Source organism: Limanda limanda, chromosome 9, assembly GCF_963576545.1.
Source record: "Limanda limanda chromosome 9, fLimLim1.1, whole genome shotgun sequence".
In the NCBI taxonomy this organism is placed as follows: Eukaryota; Metazoa; Chordata; class Actinopteri; order Pleuronectiformes; family Pleuronectidae; genus Limanda; species Limanda limanda.
The window spans coordinates 15,810,417-15,825,802 of NC_083644.1; the positions used below are offsets into that span (position 1 = coordinate 15,810,417).

The 15,386-nt window shown below is 41.3% G+C and overlaps 2 protein-coding genes across 2 annotated transcripts; both read left to right on the forward strand.

The window, feature by feature from the left end:
• Positions 1–2,435: 2,435 nt before the first annotated feature.
• Positions 2,436–6,897, forward strand: tor3a (torsin family 3, member A). Its single transcript, XM_061077757.1, has 6 exons — positions 2,436–2,698; positions 2,826–2,948; positions 3,659–3,924; positions 4,398–4,573; positions 5,335–5,459; positions 5,736–6,897. Exons 1-6 carry the CDS (start codon positions 2,533–2,535, stop codon positions 5,981–5,983), a joined length of 1,104 nt encoding a protein of 367 aa, XP_060933740.1. The 5' UTR covers positions 2,436–2,532; the 3' UTR covers positions 5,984–6,897.
• Positions 6,898–8,244: 1,347 nt separating this feature from the next.
• On the forward strand, positions 8,245–14,582 carry calr (calreticulin). Its single transcript, XM_061077819.1, has 9 exons — positions 8,245–8,496; positions 9,047–9,148; positions 10,268–10,471; positions 10,749–10,843; positions 11,011–11,220; positions 11,596–11,709; positions 12,533–12,676; positions 13,011–13,103; positions 13,298–14,582. Exons 1-9 carry the CDS (start codon positions 8,400–8,402, stop codon positions 13,523–13,525), a joined length of 1,287 nt encoding a protein of 428 aa, XP_060933802.1. The 5' UTR covers positions 8,245–8,399; the 3' UTR covers positions 13,526–14,582.
• Positions 14,583–15,386: the final 804 nt, after the last annotated feature.

The window sequence follows — 15,386 nt, forward strand, 5'->3', positions numbered from 1 at the left end:
TGGATGAATTTATAATAGCACAACGTCTTCATAATCCAAACACGAGGATATCTAACAATGTTGATTTTCCTCATCTTGTTAAAGGGGAATCATCCGCTCTGGGAAGAAGATGTCCAAGCTGAATATTGTGACCTGCAGTGTTTTATCCACCTAATGACACAGATGCTGATGATGAGACCGTTTGAAAGGATTACCCCCGGCAGAATTCTCCAGCATCCGTTCATCACGATGAGCCACCTTCAAGGTTCATACAAAAACAGCCTCTAGTAAGTCTGTGCTTAGATGCTCTGTGTAATTCTGTGTTGTTGGACATGGATACAAAATATAAGAGATATAAGGTGTTTAAGGTGTTTGGCTCAGCAGTTTCATTTGTCTTCCAGTGTGAAGTCATGTACGGATCTGATGGACATCTGCAAGGATCAGAGCTCTGAGGATGGAGGACATGGAGACCAGGTGATTCTGCAAATGTCCCTGAAGGAGGACTCCTCCATCAGCACTGCCAGCCCAGCCAAGGAGGGCAGCCCTGCTGGGATGAGAGATGAGAAGCATTCAAAAATTAAATCAAAGCGTGGCAACAGGTGGGGTGTTGGAACAAGTGTTTGAAATATCTTCCTGTCTTGATCATTGTATACTGTTACAATGTTTATTTGACAAGTGCATATACGTAACGTGAATGTTTTAGTCTTTGGCATTTGTATACCCCTGTGTGATGTCATCAGGATTAGAAGGGATGAAGCAGAGGGAAGAACAGAGCTGTCCAATTAACTATGGATCTGCAGCCATGTGCAGTTCAGAATGTGCAGTTAAAATTTTTTTAAATAACTGCTTTAAGATCAAGAGTTAAATTATTTCCTTATCCACTTCACAGCCCAGACGACTCCCAAGCCAAGGTCAGAAGGAGTGAACGACTTGCAGCCACTCGAAAAGGTACAAGTGGGCAAACGGGCCCCATCAAGTGCCAGAGGATGAGAGAGAGAGAAGACAGTGTTAGAAAAACCCGGTTCATGGGTAGAAGGAGGGTAGAACTTGCCCTTTAAAAATTGACAGTTTAAAAGAGGCTGATGAACTAAAGAGTAGAATGAGGAGACCGAACTAGACTTTCAAGATCTTAATTTGTGTTTGTCTGCTCTTTTTAATGAATGTGTTCTTTTTGAAATGTCCCCTTATTAACGTATTAACAGCTTGATTGTGAATTAAAACATATGAAATAAAGAATTTGTCTGAAAAGTAATTATTAAATCGGTTTTAAAATTTGGATCCAGAAGGACATCAAGCTGGTTATATCCCCCCCAAAAATGACATATATTACATGTTATACATTTTCCATTCATTTTCTGCACTGACATTTTTGAAAACCTCCAGTCTTAAGCCTGAAACCAGTCCCAGCAGCTATACAATGAATTGAGACCATAACACATTGGATTCGGAGCAAAATAATATTGAGAAAAGGGAAACAGTCTGTTGTTGTTTTGACAGTGAAGAAATTACGCACCCCATAAACTATTTCAGCACTGCTTGAATCCGACCGTGTTGTGGGGATTTTCCTCATCAAAAACTGCGGTATTATTGGATGAAACTCCAGCCAACTTAATAGAAGAGCTTGAGCTTGCTGAGAACCAAACTACCCCTCCAAGTATTCATTGTTTTATTTCAGTTTTCTTACAAATATTTCAAATTTATTATATTATACTTAATTTTCTTTCATCTAAGTGTTCCCTTCTTGTTCCTTCCTTATACCGTAATTGCAACATTCAGTTTGCGATTTCTCTCAGTCAGGTGTATTTCGACATTGGGTCATGTCAAGGGGTGATACCAGAAAGGGGCAGGGCTAGTGGCATAAGTTTAATGTTAATGATATAAATCTATCATAAATAAGACAACATTTCTAGTTGTTATCAAATAATATATATGATTCTTTGTGAAGTTCCAACACCGAGTAGCACACTTCAATAACTTCACACAGCACCGAACTAAAGTCAGGTCACTTTTTTGGGTCCCCAGGAAACATTTCTGGTGTCATTTTCGTTATTTGCAGCGCTTTTCTGTATTTGCGTGCTTTGGGACTTTCTTTTGCAGCCTAAACAAATTAATAAAGTGGTTTTATTGGCATACGTTTTGTTAATTTGCAGTGCGTTGAGCTCTCTCGGCCACCGTACCACACTGTACAACCAGAATGAGATTTTTACTTCCGGAACCAGGCTGTTTGAGCTCTACTCTCTAAAACAGAACCAGTCCGGCGAGTTGCCTTCCTGCCGAATATGCGCATTACATCTCAATAAATCTGTGAGGGCGGGTGGTTAAGTGCTGTTCTATACGTGTGGAGAGCTCCCGCCCGCAAGCGCCGCACACATTGATAAAGCGAGCGCCCCTCCCCCGCTCCCTGGTCCAGCTGGGGGAGGAGGAGGAAGCAGCTTCCCACCCCCACCCCCCTCTCAGATCAGGCTGCATGAGGCCGCCTGCAGACCCACACATCCCCGCTGATGACGAGCGGAGACACCGAGGAGGCTTCCGGTGCGACCTGCCTCTTCCCCGATGTTGGTGCGGTGGCTGCTGCCTCTGCTCGGGGCTCTGTCCGCACAGGCCGACCTCTTCCACCTCGACAGCATCTCCAACGTGTCCAGCTACTATTTCAATTACATCTACTGTAACATCTGGGAGGGGGAGTGTCAGCCCAACCAGGAAGATGCTACACAGCAAGGTAGGACCTACGGGTAGGACACAGGCACAGGGGAGACAGGATCATATCTGCATAGCTGCCACATAACGACAGTATTTGTGCTCGTCAGGAGTAAAAGCTGATTATTGTGTTCTGTTTGTGTGAACAGTTCCTAGCCGGGACCTGTGGGCAGGTTTCCCTCAGGACTACACCATCCTGCTGCACCAGTGGTACTGTAGCCTGGGCCAGTGCTGTGAGTCTGGAGACTGCAGGATAACCAACAACATCACAGGTAGGGCTCCCTGCAGCCAGGCCCGGATCTAGACTGCTCTACGTTTTAAAATCAAACACACCATTATAATGATACAGGTGTCATTCATTTAAAATATGTTAAACAACAAGTTCAACAACTGTCTTCATGTCTGTCTGCTTGTCTGTCTGCTCATTTGTCTGTCAGTGCTATAGAGAGTAACAACCACACAAAATACAGTCACTAAACTTGTGTAGTTGGGATAAAAACGAGTGTAGTTGGGTTCGAGATTTAAGGTGGTTGTGATCTAACCGATGGGTTTTGAATACTCTCTTAATATCGTTGTAAAGATTACAGACTGCACGTGTAATAATGTAGTAATGACTTCTGAGTACTCATGTAATAATGTAGTAATGACTGCTGAGTACTCTTGGGTCACAGTGTCATTGCAATAAAGGATTAAAAATGGCCAAAAATGAAACAACTGGAGAAAGTAGTAGTAGACGTACATTTAAATTTTATTCTCCAGCGGCAACCAATCAGAATTGATAAGGTAGTTAACTTCAGCCAAGATTTTTGTATGAAAAGTATTGGCTGGTGCATCATTTATTCTGAGGTAACCCATTAATATAGATGCATACTGTAAAGTACAAGTACTTAGGCCGAACACTGCTCCATTGCTTAGATTAGTTGTTCGACTATCACTGTCAGTCAGAAGCGTCCTCTTATCTTTTTGTGCACACATGGCGCAGGTCTGGCAAGGGACCTTCAGACGAAGCTCCACGGGCAGCACCTGGCTCAGTCCGTGGTCCTGAAAGCCATCCAGGGTTTTATCAACAACCCAGAGTCCAACAAGCCGCTCACCCTCTCCTTCCATGGCTGGTCTGGCACAGGCAAGAACTTCGTGGCCCGGATCATTGCCGATAACCTGTATCGTGACGGGGTGAAGAGTGAGTGTGTCCGACTGTTCATTGCCCCGTTCCACTTCCCACATGCCAGACTGGTGGACACGTACAAGGTGAGACATACAGAACCCCACTTCTGTGCCAGGAACTACGTGTTCTAACTACTATATTGGACCCTGGCATTTATCAAACCAGGTCATAGGTGCCAAAAACGGTCCCATCCAGACACATTCTTACACAATCGCTGCATTGGATTTCAAAATGATGTCGACACACTTTTATCAGAATTTGCCAAGTTTGTAAATATGAACTCTGAATTCTGAACTGATGTGTCAACGTGTCTCGAGAATCCTGAATTGCTTTTTAAAAACCCATTTCATCAGTTATTAATTTAGCATTAATTACTTTTTTTGAGATGATCTGACGACTATAGCAGCTGTAATTTAAAATTTTGTATACATTTCACCCATAAATTAACTAAAAACACACACAAAAAATAATCTATTTTGTCGTAATGTTCTTTTGTAATGTTTAAAGATGTTGGAGAGTTTTCACGCCGTTGTTTTGTCGTTCTCTCTGTATTCAGGGACAGCTTCGAGAAGCCATCAGGGACATGGTGTTGCGTTGCGCTCAGACTCTGTTCATCTTTGACGAGGCTGAGAAGCTTCACCCAGGCCTCATCGATGCCATCAAGCCCTACATGGATCACTATGACAACGTGGATGGGGTTACCTACCGCAGAGCCATCTTCCTCTTCCTCAGGTTGGTCCTCTACTGCTGTGGAAGCCAGGTCAGACACCCACAGTGTATCATGCCTCTGGCCCAGATATTATGAGAGCTCATCTGTGCTGAAGGATGTTTCCTCCTCTGTCTCTATTCGCTCTCTTTATGGATTTTTCATATTTTCATTACTCATGTCTAATTTATAGTGATGGATAATCTTTTAAATCAAACATAGAAATCCATTTTTCACTTTAGTGATATGATTTAGGAGAGGCTCAGGATCATTAAAACTATAATGGTAACACTCATATTGAATTTTCATTATTTATTTGTTAGCTAATGTTCACTGAAGTAAGCACTAGCTTTCAGAGGAAAACCTGCCAAGGCCAAGCATTCCCCCTTAAATCCAATCAAACTTAACCAACTTTCACACACTCATAGACAGCAGTTCCTCAAATGTGGCAGATTTTTTTGATCCAAGATCCAATTTGTGCAAATATCATAAGCAACCTTTCCTCCTGCAGCAGCTGACCAGGCCCTTTGCTGTGTGTATTCCCCATTTTTTCTTTCTCTTTCTTTCAATTTCCCTCTTGAAAGCCAAAATGCCTATAAAATAGCTGGAAAAAAACCTGGACTCACCTTTTTGTCAATCCTTTCATTAAGTTTTGTGGAAGACTGCTCAGAAGTAATTGAATAATCTGGCTCATAAACAAATAAACAAATAAACAAACAGTAGTAATAAATTACATAACAACTGTCCTCCCCTTCATGTTTTTTTGCTGTTTCTGTTGTTTCTACAGTAATATTGGTGGGGCAACGATCAATGATGTAGCACTGGACTTCTGGCACTCAGGTCAAAATCGAGAAGACATTGGTATGGAAGACCTGGAGCATCGACTACGAACTGAAACGATGGAATCTCAAGGTGTGCAGCAGTTTCTTTACTTAAGCTCTGTGAGCTGCATGTCTCTATGACATAAGCGATGGGGGTGAGTTAGAATTAAATTCACTCAACTGTTGTGCTGGACCAGAAACAAATAGCTGGAAGCTGAACCGAGCTGCACATCACAGGGGTGATGTTTCTTTGTGGGATCAGTGTTAGTAGTTATGCTTGAGCGCTAAAGCTAGTCATTTCTACCTTATACAGAATATGGATTGGTGGAGCTTTGTGGTAAGTTTCTTCTGTGCGGTTCTCTTTTAGGTGGGTTTGCACAGAGCGAGATGATGTCCGGCCACCTGATCGACTTCTACGTGCCCTTCATGCCTCTGGAGTACCGCCACGTGAAGCTCTGTGCACGGGACGCCTACGCAGCCCGAGGTCTGGAGACAGACGAAGCTACGCTGGACGAGGTGGCCAAGGCGATGCTGTATCTCCCTAAAGAGGAGAGACTGTTCTCAGCCCAGGGATGCAAGTCCATACCCCAGAGGATCAATTTCTTTCTCCCCTAGAATGAGAGACAGACGGAGAGAGGGACCCCCCCTCCTCCCTACACACACACGCACACAAACACACACACACACACACACTCAGATACATGTGTCTGGCTAGGTGTCTCAGAAGAGGCCAGACATCAGAGCAGGTCCAGCACTACTAGAAAAATTCAGTAAAGCTCACCTTGCGGACGTCAGTGGCGTCGCAGGAGACGTGTTCATGCCGAGACAGAGATCATGTGCAGTGTGGCTGCTCTTCTCCACCTGCATGGTTTCAGTCCTCACAGTGTCGAGAAAGTGTAGAACACAGTGTCAGTGGTTGTGCAGTGTATGTCATTCTGGATTTCACATTTTCATGTCTGCTGTCCTGAATTGTTTTTTTAATGTTCGAATAAGGTCATACGTCATGTGATAGTATTTGCATGTCAGAAGTTACAGATTTATTATGTGCCATTTTTTAACATTTTACTGCATCTGAGGATTTTTGTGGAATCATATCAATGCACACTTAATGTTTCAATAAGCCTTTAATTTGGCTTGTCAGGAACATGATGTGGATTTGTGGTGTGAACAGTGTGTAACAACGGTGATGGAAATGTTACTTTAAATTTACAGGGGTTGATTAGACCATTACAATATCAGCTTTCTGAATTCAGACATATTGTTCATTTTCTTTTTATCTCAGTCATTTTACGGAGGTTTATCTGAACCTGATACATGTTTTATTATTGTCATCAACATTGCTTAATATGCAGAATTTTACCTTGTGGCATAGTTTATTTATTGACTGCCTATACACGCACACTGGTGTGAGTTGGTCTGTTTTAGAGATTTTAATCTAAAGCTCAAAGGTTCAGATCGGGAGAAGAAGATGGAAAGAAATGAACACAGAAATTGTTTTAAGAAAATAAACAACAAGAGTAAACCAACAACACTGTTTCTTTATTTATTTAATGGATTAATGTGGTTCATTTGTTGTTCTTATTATTCTGCATGGTGTCTGCTATCTTCATGCCTCATGCCAGGGTTGGTACAAAACCTCTACGTTAATCGACAGATGAACAATGTTCGCTGCAATTTTAATAATTGATTTCTTGTATTTTAATTAACGTGTTACAACTTCTCAAATGTGACTATTTGCTGTTTTCATTGATAGTCAATGGAATAACTTACATTCTGACTGTAATATGGCAGCTTGGGCACTAAGAAAGGGTTCTCGGCATTTAAAAAACAATTTGACAATAATCAGAAGATTAGTCAATGATTAAAATAATTGATAACTGCAACCCAACAGGAGTATTTAAGTGCCCATCCACTAAAGATTATTTTTGCTTAATCTCTGCAGGATGAATGTGCAGAGCTTGCATCAGTAGAGGAAATCTAATTAAAGGAATAATGTTTTTTTTCTGGAACCAGATGATGCCTAAAGCAGAGGTATTTGTTCTCTATACCTTGTGCATCAGGGAGACCAGGCTGATGAGCAACACAGACATCAACAAGTGAACAGTTAAATTGGCATAATCCAAATCTCAGTTGTCCTAAAGGGCATGTTGTAAACCTGCAAACACAAGCTTACCATTTATCATTAGATTGAGTGTAGAGATTCCATATAAGACTGATATATCTAATCCTTGAATCCTCTCGCCAACCCGCTGTGTCTTCTCTTTCTGTCTCTGAGAAAGTCAGAGCACCCTGTCACAGAGATGTTTTCTATCTGGCCTCCTAAAACAATCTTGGGTCATACAAATGCTGCAATGGAGAAAAAAGAATAGAAAAGGGTGTTATTATAGCACAATATTAGGATACAAATATGTGGTGGTTTATTTCTTCCTCTGACTTTACTGTATGCACTGTCACCTGTGGTTAGAGAGGCCCTGTGGAAGAGAATACAATTTTCATTAACAAATTACACCTAAACCATACAAATAAATTCGTAATAGCATGTTATAACATCTGAGTGTAAATGTTGTTCTCTGAATGGGATTAAAGTTTCTGTTTTACACAGTATTTAGTTCATCCAGTTAAATCCAGTCCAGATTGGACAAGTACCAGTGAAGGGCATTGACTCCATATTAATTTTAAAGACTCACATTTAACGTGTTATTGTTGTACATTCGTGTTTATTGGGATTTCTATTCTCCTGATTCTCACGCAGCGCATCATCATCACTTCCCTGGGTGTGTGTCAAGCAAACGCGTGGTCTCCTCCCATTGGCCGCGAGCCTCCGCGCTTCCGGGTTGAGGCTGGGAGGCGACGTCCAATCAGGTGCAGACATCTGTTCCGAGGCGAGAGGCGAGCTGTGGCCGATCCCTGCGCTTCTTCTCCCCGCTGCTGCATCACTGTCTGACGGAGCCGCACGCCACACGGACCCGCTTGAAGCTTGTAGCTGAGGTTTGAAGCTTGTGTGTATTCCACGGGGTGTCAGCTCGTCAGTATGACCGCCCTGTCGCTGCTGCTGCTGCTGGCCGTGTCGGCCGCGTCGGTCCAGGCCGAGTCCACTGTGCATCTCCGGGAGCAATTTGAAGATGGAGGTGAGATCCATGACCCTGAAGAATAGATTTTATCTTTCACCCGTGCTTTGTTTTAAATGAATATGTGACACGTTACTATAGTGAGTGGGTGGTGAACCGGCGGACTCCTCCTGGGTTGGCCTCACTGAATTAATGATTGATTTAAATGTCATGTTAGGATTTCACCTGTATTTTTTTTAATGCATTGCTTCCCTAATTTCTTACATTCTTATATCTCGACTCTACATCTTTGACCCCTCTTCCTCCCTCGCTCCCGTCCTCCCCAGCCATCATCACACCCTCTCTCTCCTCCCCCATCCCCCTCCTCCTCATCTGTGCCCTGGTCAGTCATTCATTCATTAATTCACCCTCCTTCACCTAGCAGTCCTCCTCCTTCTTTCACCACCACTTTCATTGTCCCAACACAGTGTGGATTGTGAAGTCAGCCTCACAATCCATGCACATCCACATTGCACCTGCACCGATGCACCATCAGTGGAGGATGAGCAGCTACTTGTGAGTCTTTTTTGAATTTTTTTTTTTAAACCTGATCCTAAACTTGTCTGTGCAGATTCTTGGACGAGTCGCTGGGTGGAATCCAAGCACAAGACAGACTACGGCGCGTTTGTCCTGACGGCAGGGAAGTTCTATGGAGATGCAGAGAAGGATAAAGGTGAGTGGAAATGATAACCTTAATCTTACAGGGTGGATCCTGTGTAAGACAAACAACATTTTGTTACCTAATAAATCTTAGGTGCCAATATGTATTATTTTTAGCATAAGGCTGAAGCCCATTTTAAGGATGTTAAATCTTGTCAGAACCGGTGGCAGATCTAGGATTTTTCTAAATCCGGGGCCTAAAAGGGGCCACAATTTACACAGAGGGGCCAATTATATCTCCAATTACATCCACAATTCCTGGTTCAGATTTAATTACTGTCACCTCTGTAGCTTGAATATATTTTGAAAATTGTTCCTTTGTCAAGTACATTGTGTACTTCATATAAAAAAGCTTCCCCTGGCCCCGCCCCTGGTCAGATCTGATTGGCACTTCCCAATATGTTACTTTCCATTTCTCCTAATTCTGTTTCTTATACTGCAACTGTAGCTCGTCGAACAACACGGAGGTAACATTAAATCTCGATGCTGTATGTCATTGACATTGGGCGAGAGGCTGGTACTCGCTGGACAGGTCGCTAGCGTATCGCAGGGCCAACAGACAAACAAACATTTTTGGGAGAACATAGAAAACTCCACACAGAAAGGTCCTGGTCAACAACCGGGTGCTAACCACTGGACCACTATGCTGCTCATGATAATGTTATTCCACTGACACTACAGCCACAATGTGCATTTACTGAATCAGACATCGAGGCAAAATACAATGATTGACTCAATGGACAGTTTTTGGTGCTGTAGTTTATTCAGTCTGTGGGCTCACATGTCGTTATCGTTTGAGATGTTCTATGCAAATGTATTTATTGTGCATGTAGGGCTTCTAGCTGTGACTCTGAAAATGAGCCCATGTCCCAGTGAAATCTCCAGGGGTTGCAGTCAGTGAGTTTGAGAGTGGTTTCATTCCTCACTGTCTGTAGAGCAGCACCAGTATCTGTCTCTACATGACGTCATCCCAGACTGTCTCTCTTTTTGTGCAGCTTGGGAAGAGACTAGTTTAAATTCACAAATTCAAACTAACCTGCACACTTCTACTGACACAACTTGGATGTATTGTGCCGAATGTTGGATTTTTACTCACGCCGGACACATTGCAGTGACACTGTTTCTGCTGCAGGTCTGCAGACGAGTGAGGACGCCCGCTTCTACGCCGTGTCAACCCGTTTTGATGACTTCAGCAACACGGGCCAGTCTCTGGTCATCCAGTTCACGGTTAAACATGAGCAGAGCATTGACTGTGGTGGAGGCTACATTAAACTGTTCCCCTCCTCCCTCAGCCAGGAGGCCATGCATGGGGACTCTGTCTACAACATCATGTTTGGTAAGTTTGGACACTTCCCTCTGTAAGACTCTGTCTAATGTGATTATTCCTCAGTGAACAGTATAACCAATCTGTGAGAGTAGACACCTTAATAGGTTGGGAAGATCTTTTTTATGTTTCATCAGTTTTAAGGCTCTTGATATATTTTGTGTACCCAGACAAGTCATAATTTAAACACATGTCCGTATTGATTTATTTTTTCATCTCTGCTTAGTTTCAGCTCCTAACTGAAGTAGCAGATTTTACATTTTCACTTTTATTTGTGGGTTTTGTTTAGGTCCTGATATTTGTGGCCCTGGCACAAAGAAGGTTCATGTTATCTTCAACTACCAAGGCAAGAACCATTTGATCAACAAGGACATCAGATGCAAGGTGAGACATCAGTAAATTATGTTGTGTCCATATTTAACTGGGAAAAGGCAAAAGCGTTTACTAGTTCTCATGCATGATTGTTTCATCCAAATCAACCAAAGACATGTCAAGGCAAATCATTAAGACGCAATCCCAATAGCTGCTAACTTTTCCCTTCTGCCCTGCAGGATGATGAGTACAGCCACTTGTACACGTTGATCGTCAACCCTGACAACACCTACGAAGTCAAAATCGACAATAAGAAGGTTGAATCTGGCAATCTGGAGGAAGATTGGGACTTCCTGCCCCCCAAAAAAGTTAAGGACCCAGAGGCCAAAAAGCCAGAGGACTGGGACGACAGGGAGCAGATTCCCGACCCTGATGATAAGAAAACAGAGGTCAGTCCGATTGCGCCATTCAAGGATTCCCTTTGTCTTGGATTTTCATACATTTTTCATCCTTATGGGTCTATTTTCTTCTACTTCTTAACATTAATTTTAATCTTAAAAAACAGAATTCAGTTTATTTCTATGAAACAAACCCTTATAACAAATATAATGTTTTTTCATACGGCTCACTGGAGTCATCTCAACTCTTTTGAGATCACATACTGTCCAAACACTTAACACACCTAACTAGCACTGGGTGCAAGTCTTAACCTGATCTCCTACACTTATCTAACAGATTTAGCTGTACTTTCCACATTCCTACTGAAGCTGTAGTGTTGTCCTTTGCTTGTCATTTACTTTGGATAAAACCATTTTATTTTTTAGGACTGGGACCAACCTGAGAACATCCCTGATCCTGATGCAAAGAAGCCCGATGACTGGGACGAAGAGATGGATGGAGAATGGGAGCCACCTATGGTCACTAACCCTGATTATAAGGTGAGTAGCAAATGATGAATACACCTACTACAACATATGTTCTATATGGTGCCTTCAAAGCTTCACTAAAATCATTCATCATCATTAGACCGATTGGAAAATTGGATTTATGTCACACTACTAGTACTATAAATGTGATTCTGGACACCACCTGTGTATCAATATCAGCAAAACTAAATTGCATTGTTATAAAATACGACAATACATACAGTAAATGCAATAACAATAGTTTAAATGTTCCCTCACTAACTTTAATTGCAGACATGGTCACTCCACGTGACACATGCAGATGAATTACAATCAAATATATGTTATATCTATGTAAAATAATGGCTTAGAATGCTGTTTATTCCTTGAGCCTGTGGGCAAATATACAGACCAATGCGTATCGACTCTATAGGTCTCCATCAAAGTCTGACAACTCATCAGTAGGAAGTTGAGACTGGTGATGCTCAACTGCTGTGGCCTAAAGCAGCGCCAATAGAGGGCGCCAAATCCTAAGTGTGGGCCCCTCTGTGACAGAAAATGGGCATTTTTTGCATTATTTTACATTAAATGAAAAATGAACTACAAATGGAAATGTCAAAGTACCCCTTAAAAAATAGTGTGAGGGAAAAATAAGAGAGAAATAACTAGAATAAAAATAGAATTAGATATTTATAAACAAATATTTTGGAATCAATTTTGATCTACAGATTCATGCATTCAATAGAGGAATAAATATGTAAAAGAGAAGAAAACCAAAAAAGTAAATACCTCTGAAGAGGAATCACCAATAGTCAATATAATAACAGGTTCCTCCCTGTCTGTGTGCTGTCCATAGGGAGAGTGGAAGCCCAGAGAAATCAGCAACCCTGCCTACAAGGGCAAGTGGATCCATCCTGAGATTGACAACCCCGAGTACACAGCCGATTCTGAGATCTATAAATATGACAGCATTGGTGTGATTGGACTGGACTTGTGGCAGGTAAGAGCACACTGAAGCGGATTCTCTTATTAACTGCTTCATTGTCAGTTTGATGAAATTAAGAACAACAAACTAGCATATGACTTTTGGTTTAATCATATTCACTCTGAAACAGGAAAGTGTTACTTAAATTATTAATGTTTTGTGTTTGTTTGATTCTAGTTTGTGCTCAACTGTTGTTTTTTTTCAGTTAGGGCAATTTATTTTTCAGTTTCATATAAAGCAAAATGGAGATGCTATGAACATTAAGGAAACTTGTTTATTGTATGTATCTTCAATTTTATTTAGTTGCCTAAACTACCTGACCGTAACATTTGCTTTTTATTTTATGAAGGTCAAGTCTGGTACAATCTTCGACAACTTCCTGATCACCAATGACCCAAACCTGGCAGAGGAAGTCGGCAACGACACATGGGGAAAAACAAAGGCAAGTCAAAAATCATACATCTTAACTAGCTTTCCAACTGCATGTAGACATATGTGCTGCCCATATAGATTTAGTTTGTATGCGTGTACAAACTTTTTAGGTTCAGCACCTTGTGGTTAAAGCATAAAGACAATTTAAACAAAAAATAATTATTTATTTATCATTTTTTTAAAACTGCTTTTTGTGTACTCCAGGATGCAGAGAAGAAGATGAAGGAAAGCCAAGAGGAGGACGACAGAAAGAACCGGGAGGAGGACGAAATGAAGAAGACAGAAGAGGCAAAGGAAGAGGAGGACGAGGAAGAAGAGAAAGATGAGGATGAAGAGGAGGAGGAGGAAGAAGAGGAGGAGGGGGAAGAGCAGGAGGAAGAGGAGGAGGAGGAGGATGATGGCACAGACTCTAAACTCAAGGATGAGTTATAAACTGCTGAGAAAAGAACCTGACAGTGTGAGTCAGTAAGCCAATCAGAACACGGCTGGTGACTGAGATGATCGACCCTCGTGACTGATACCGTGGGATGGGGTAGGGTGGGGTGGGATGGGGTTTCTCAATTGTTTGTTTACAAAGCAAGGGAATGTGTGAAAACGACAGTTCTGTTCCCTGTTTCCTTGTGCTACTACTATTATTATTGTTATTAAATGAGGAATAGTAATAGAAAAGAATGAAGATGTCTGTCAGGACCGGGAATTTGTTTCACAGCAGAAACATGTAAATTGTCATTTGGCAAAAATTTGGGTTTTAATGAAGTTTAATGTTGTGGTGATATGAAAAGCTATATTTGCTATATGGATGGTACCATGTACATGTTTTGTTTACCTCATGTGTTTTGTCTCATTAATCTGTGTCACTTGTTTTTGTTAATCTTTTGTCGTCAGGCCTGTTCGTCTGACTCTTCCTTTATGTAGATCTCAAAGGAGTCAACAGGGTTAGACGTCATGGTGCAGGTTATTCAGTCTGTGCTTATTTAAACCTTACTGATTCAAACAAGGACGAGGAAGAATGCATAATAACCAACACCAGATGTTTGACGACTTTTCCAAGATATACTTCTTCATAGGATGGTAACATGGGGTGCTTCATGATAAAATCCCTTACATTTTTTTGTTCTGTATATTAACACTATTCTCACTTCAGTGCACATACTGTGATAATGTTTAAATCAACTATTCTTAAACTCTGATGTAAAGTAAGAGCATTCCAGTAGCAGCAAAGCTTCCGCTCACTTGGTACACACTCTCTAGGTTTACTCTTTGTTGTTGCACACAACCTGGTTACTCATTTCTGATGTCTATATCTCTGCACTGCTGTTCCCCAACTCTCTCACACACACACTGTCTCAAACAGTCTGAGAAATTATCCTTTTGTATAGATTTTGTACTAATGGTAGTAACTGAAGTGGGAAGGTTTTCATGTTGCTGTGTAAAAAACTAAAATGATAGGAAGGTGAACTGTCCAATAAAAACAACTGGAAGAAAATGAGCAGATTTGCTTCTCAGTTTCATGTCTTCTAATAAATTATTATTACAATTTTATTCTGTATCTTATATATAAGTCTCAATTGATTTTGAGGGCCAAACGGTGCAGGCCTGTAGGGTCTTTATTTGACCAGAGGCAAGTTTTTGGGGTTGTGAGTTTGTCGCATTCTTGTGTACGGGACATCTCAAGAATACCTTTCAGAAAATTTCTTCAAATGTCTAGTTTGACACAGATGAACTGGTTAGATTTTGATGGTCAACGGTCAGAGGCGATAATTGTAGTTATTTGTTTTGGTGGCATTTTTCTGCATTATATACTTTACTTATACTGTTATTTATATCAATATGTTTTACTTGTACTCTGCCACCTTCGAGGAGGAACATACTATTTTATTCCACGACATTTATCAGACAACTGAAGTCACCAGCTACTTTGCAAATTCAAATTTGTCATTCAAAACATGATCTGCTGATAAAACTGTCAAGATAGATCAACCTTTTTTCATCAGTAATAATAATATATTTGGAAATGCAAACATAAATGCACACAAAATATAGATAGATAGATACTTAACATACATCTTAAAAATCATTTAAAAGAAGCAACAAAAACAACAACAACAACAACAACAGACTCACCCCACCCACCCAGGCCACTGCCTCTTACAGAATATCACTGTAAGAGGTGTCTGAGGTTTATTGAAGAGTGAGTCCCAAGCCTCTGTCACTGGTTCTTCGCTGCGTGGACTTGAACAGACTAAACTCTAAGGTACGTCATCATCCAAGCATGAAAAGAGAAGGAGCTGGG

Bases quoted from the DNA above. Each gene is read 5' to 3' on its own strand.
- tor3a (XM_061077757.1), top strand. From the start codon at position 2,533: ATGTTGGTGCGGTGGCTGCTGCCTCTGCTCGGGGCTCTGTCCGCACAG. The intron at 3,925-4,397 runs GTGAGACATACA...CTCTGTATTCAG, and splicing joins GACTGGTGGACACGTACAAG to GGACAGCTTCGAGAAGCCAT. The intron at 5,460-5,735 runs GTGTGCAGCAGT...GTTCTCTTTTAG, and splicing joins TGAAACGATGGAATCTCAAG to GTGGGTTTGCACAGAGCGAG.
- calr (XM_061077819.1), top strand. From the start codon at position 8,400: ATGACCGCCCTGTCGCTGCTGCTGCTGCTGGCCGTGTCGGCCGCGTCG. The intron at 11,710-12,532 runs GTGAGTAGCAAA...TGCTGTCCATAG, and splicing joins TCACTAACCCTGATTATAAG to GGAGAGTGGAAGCCCAGAGA. The intron at 12,677-13,010 runs GTAAGAGCACAC...TATTTTATGAAG, and splicing joins TTGGACTGGACTTGTGGCAG to GTCAAGTCTGGTACAATCTT.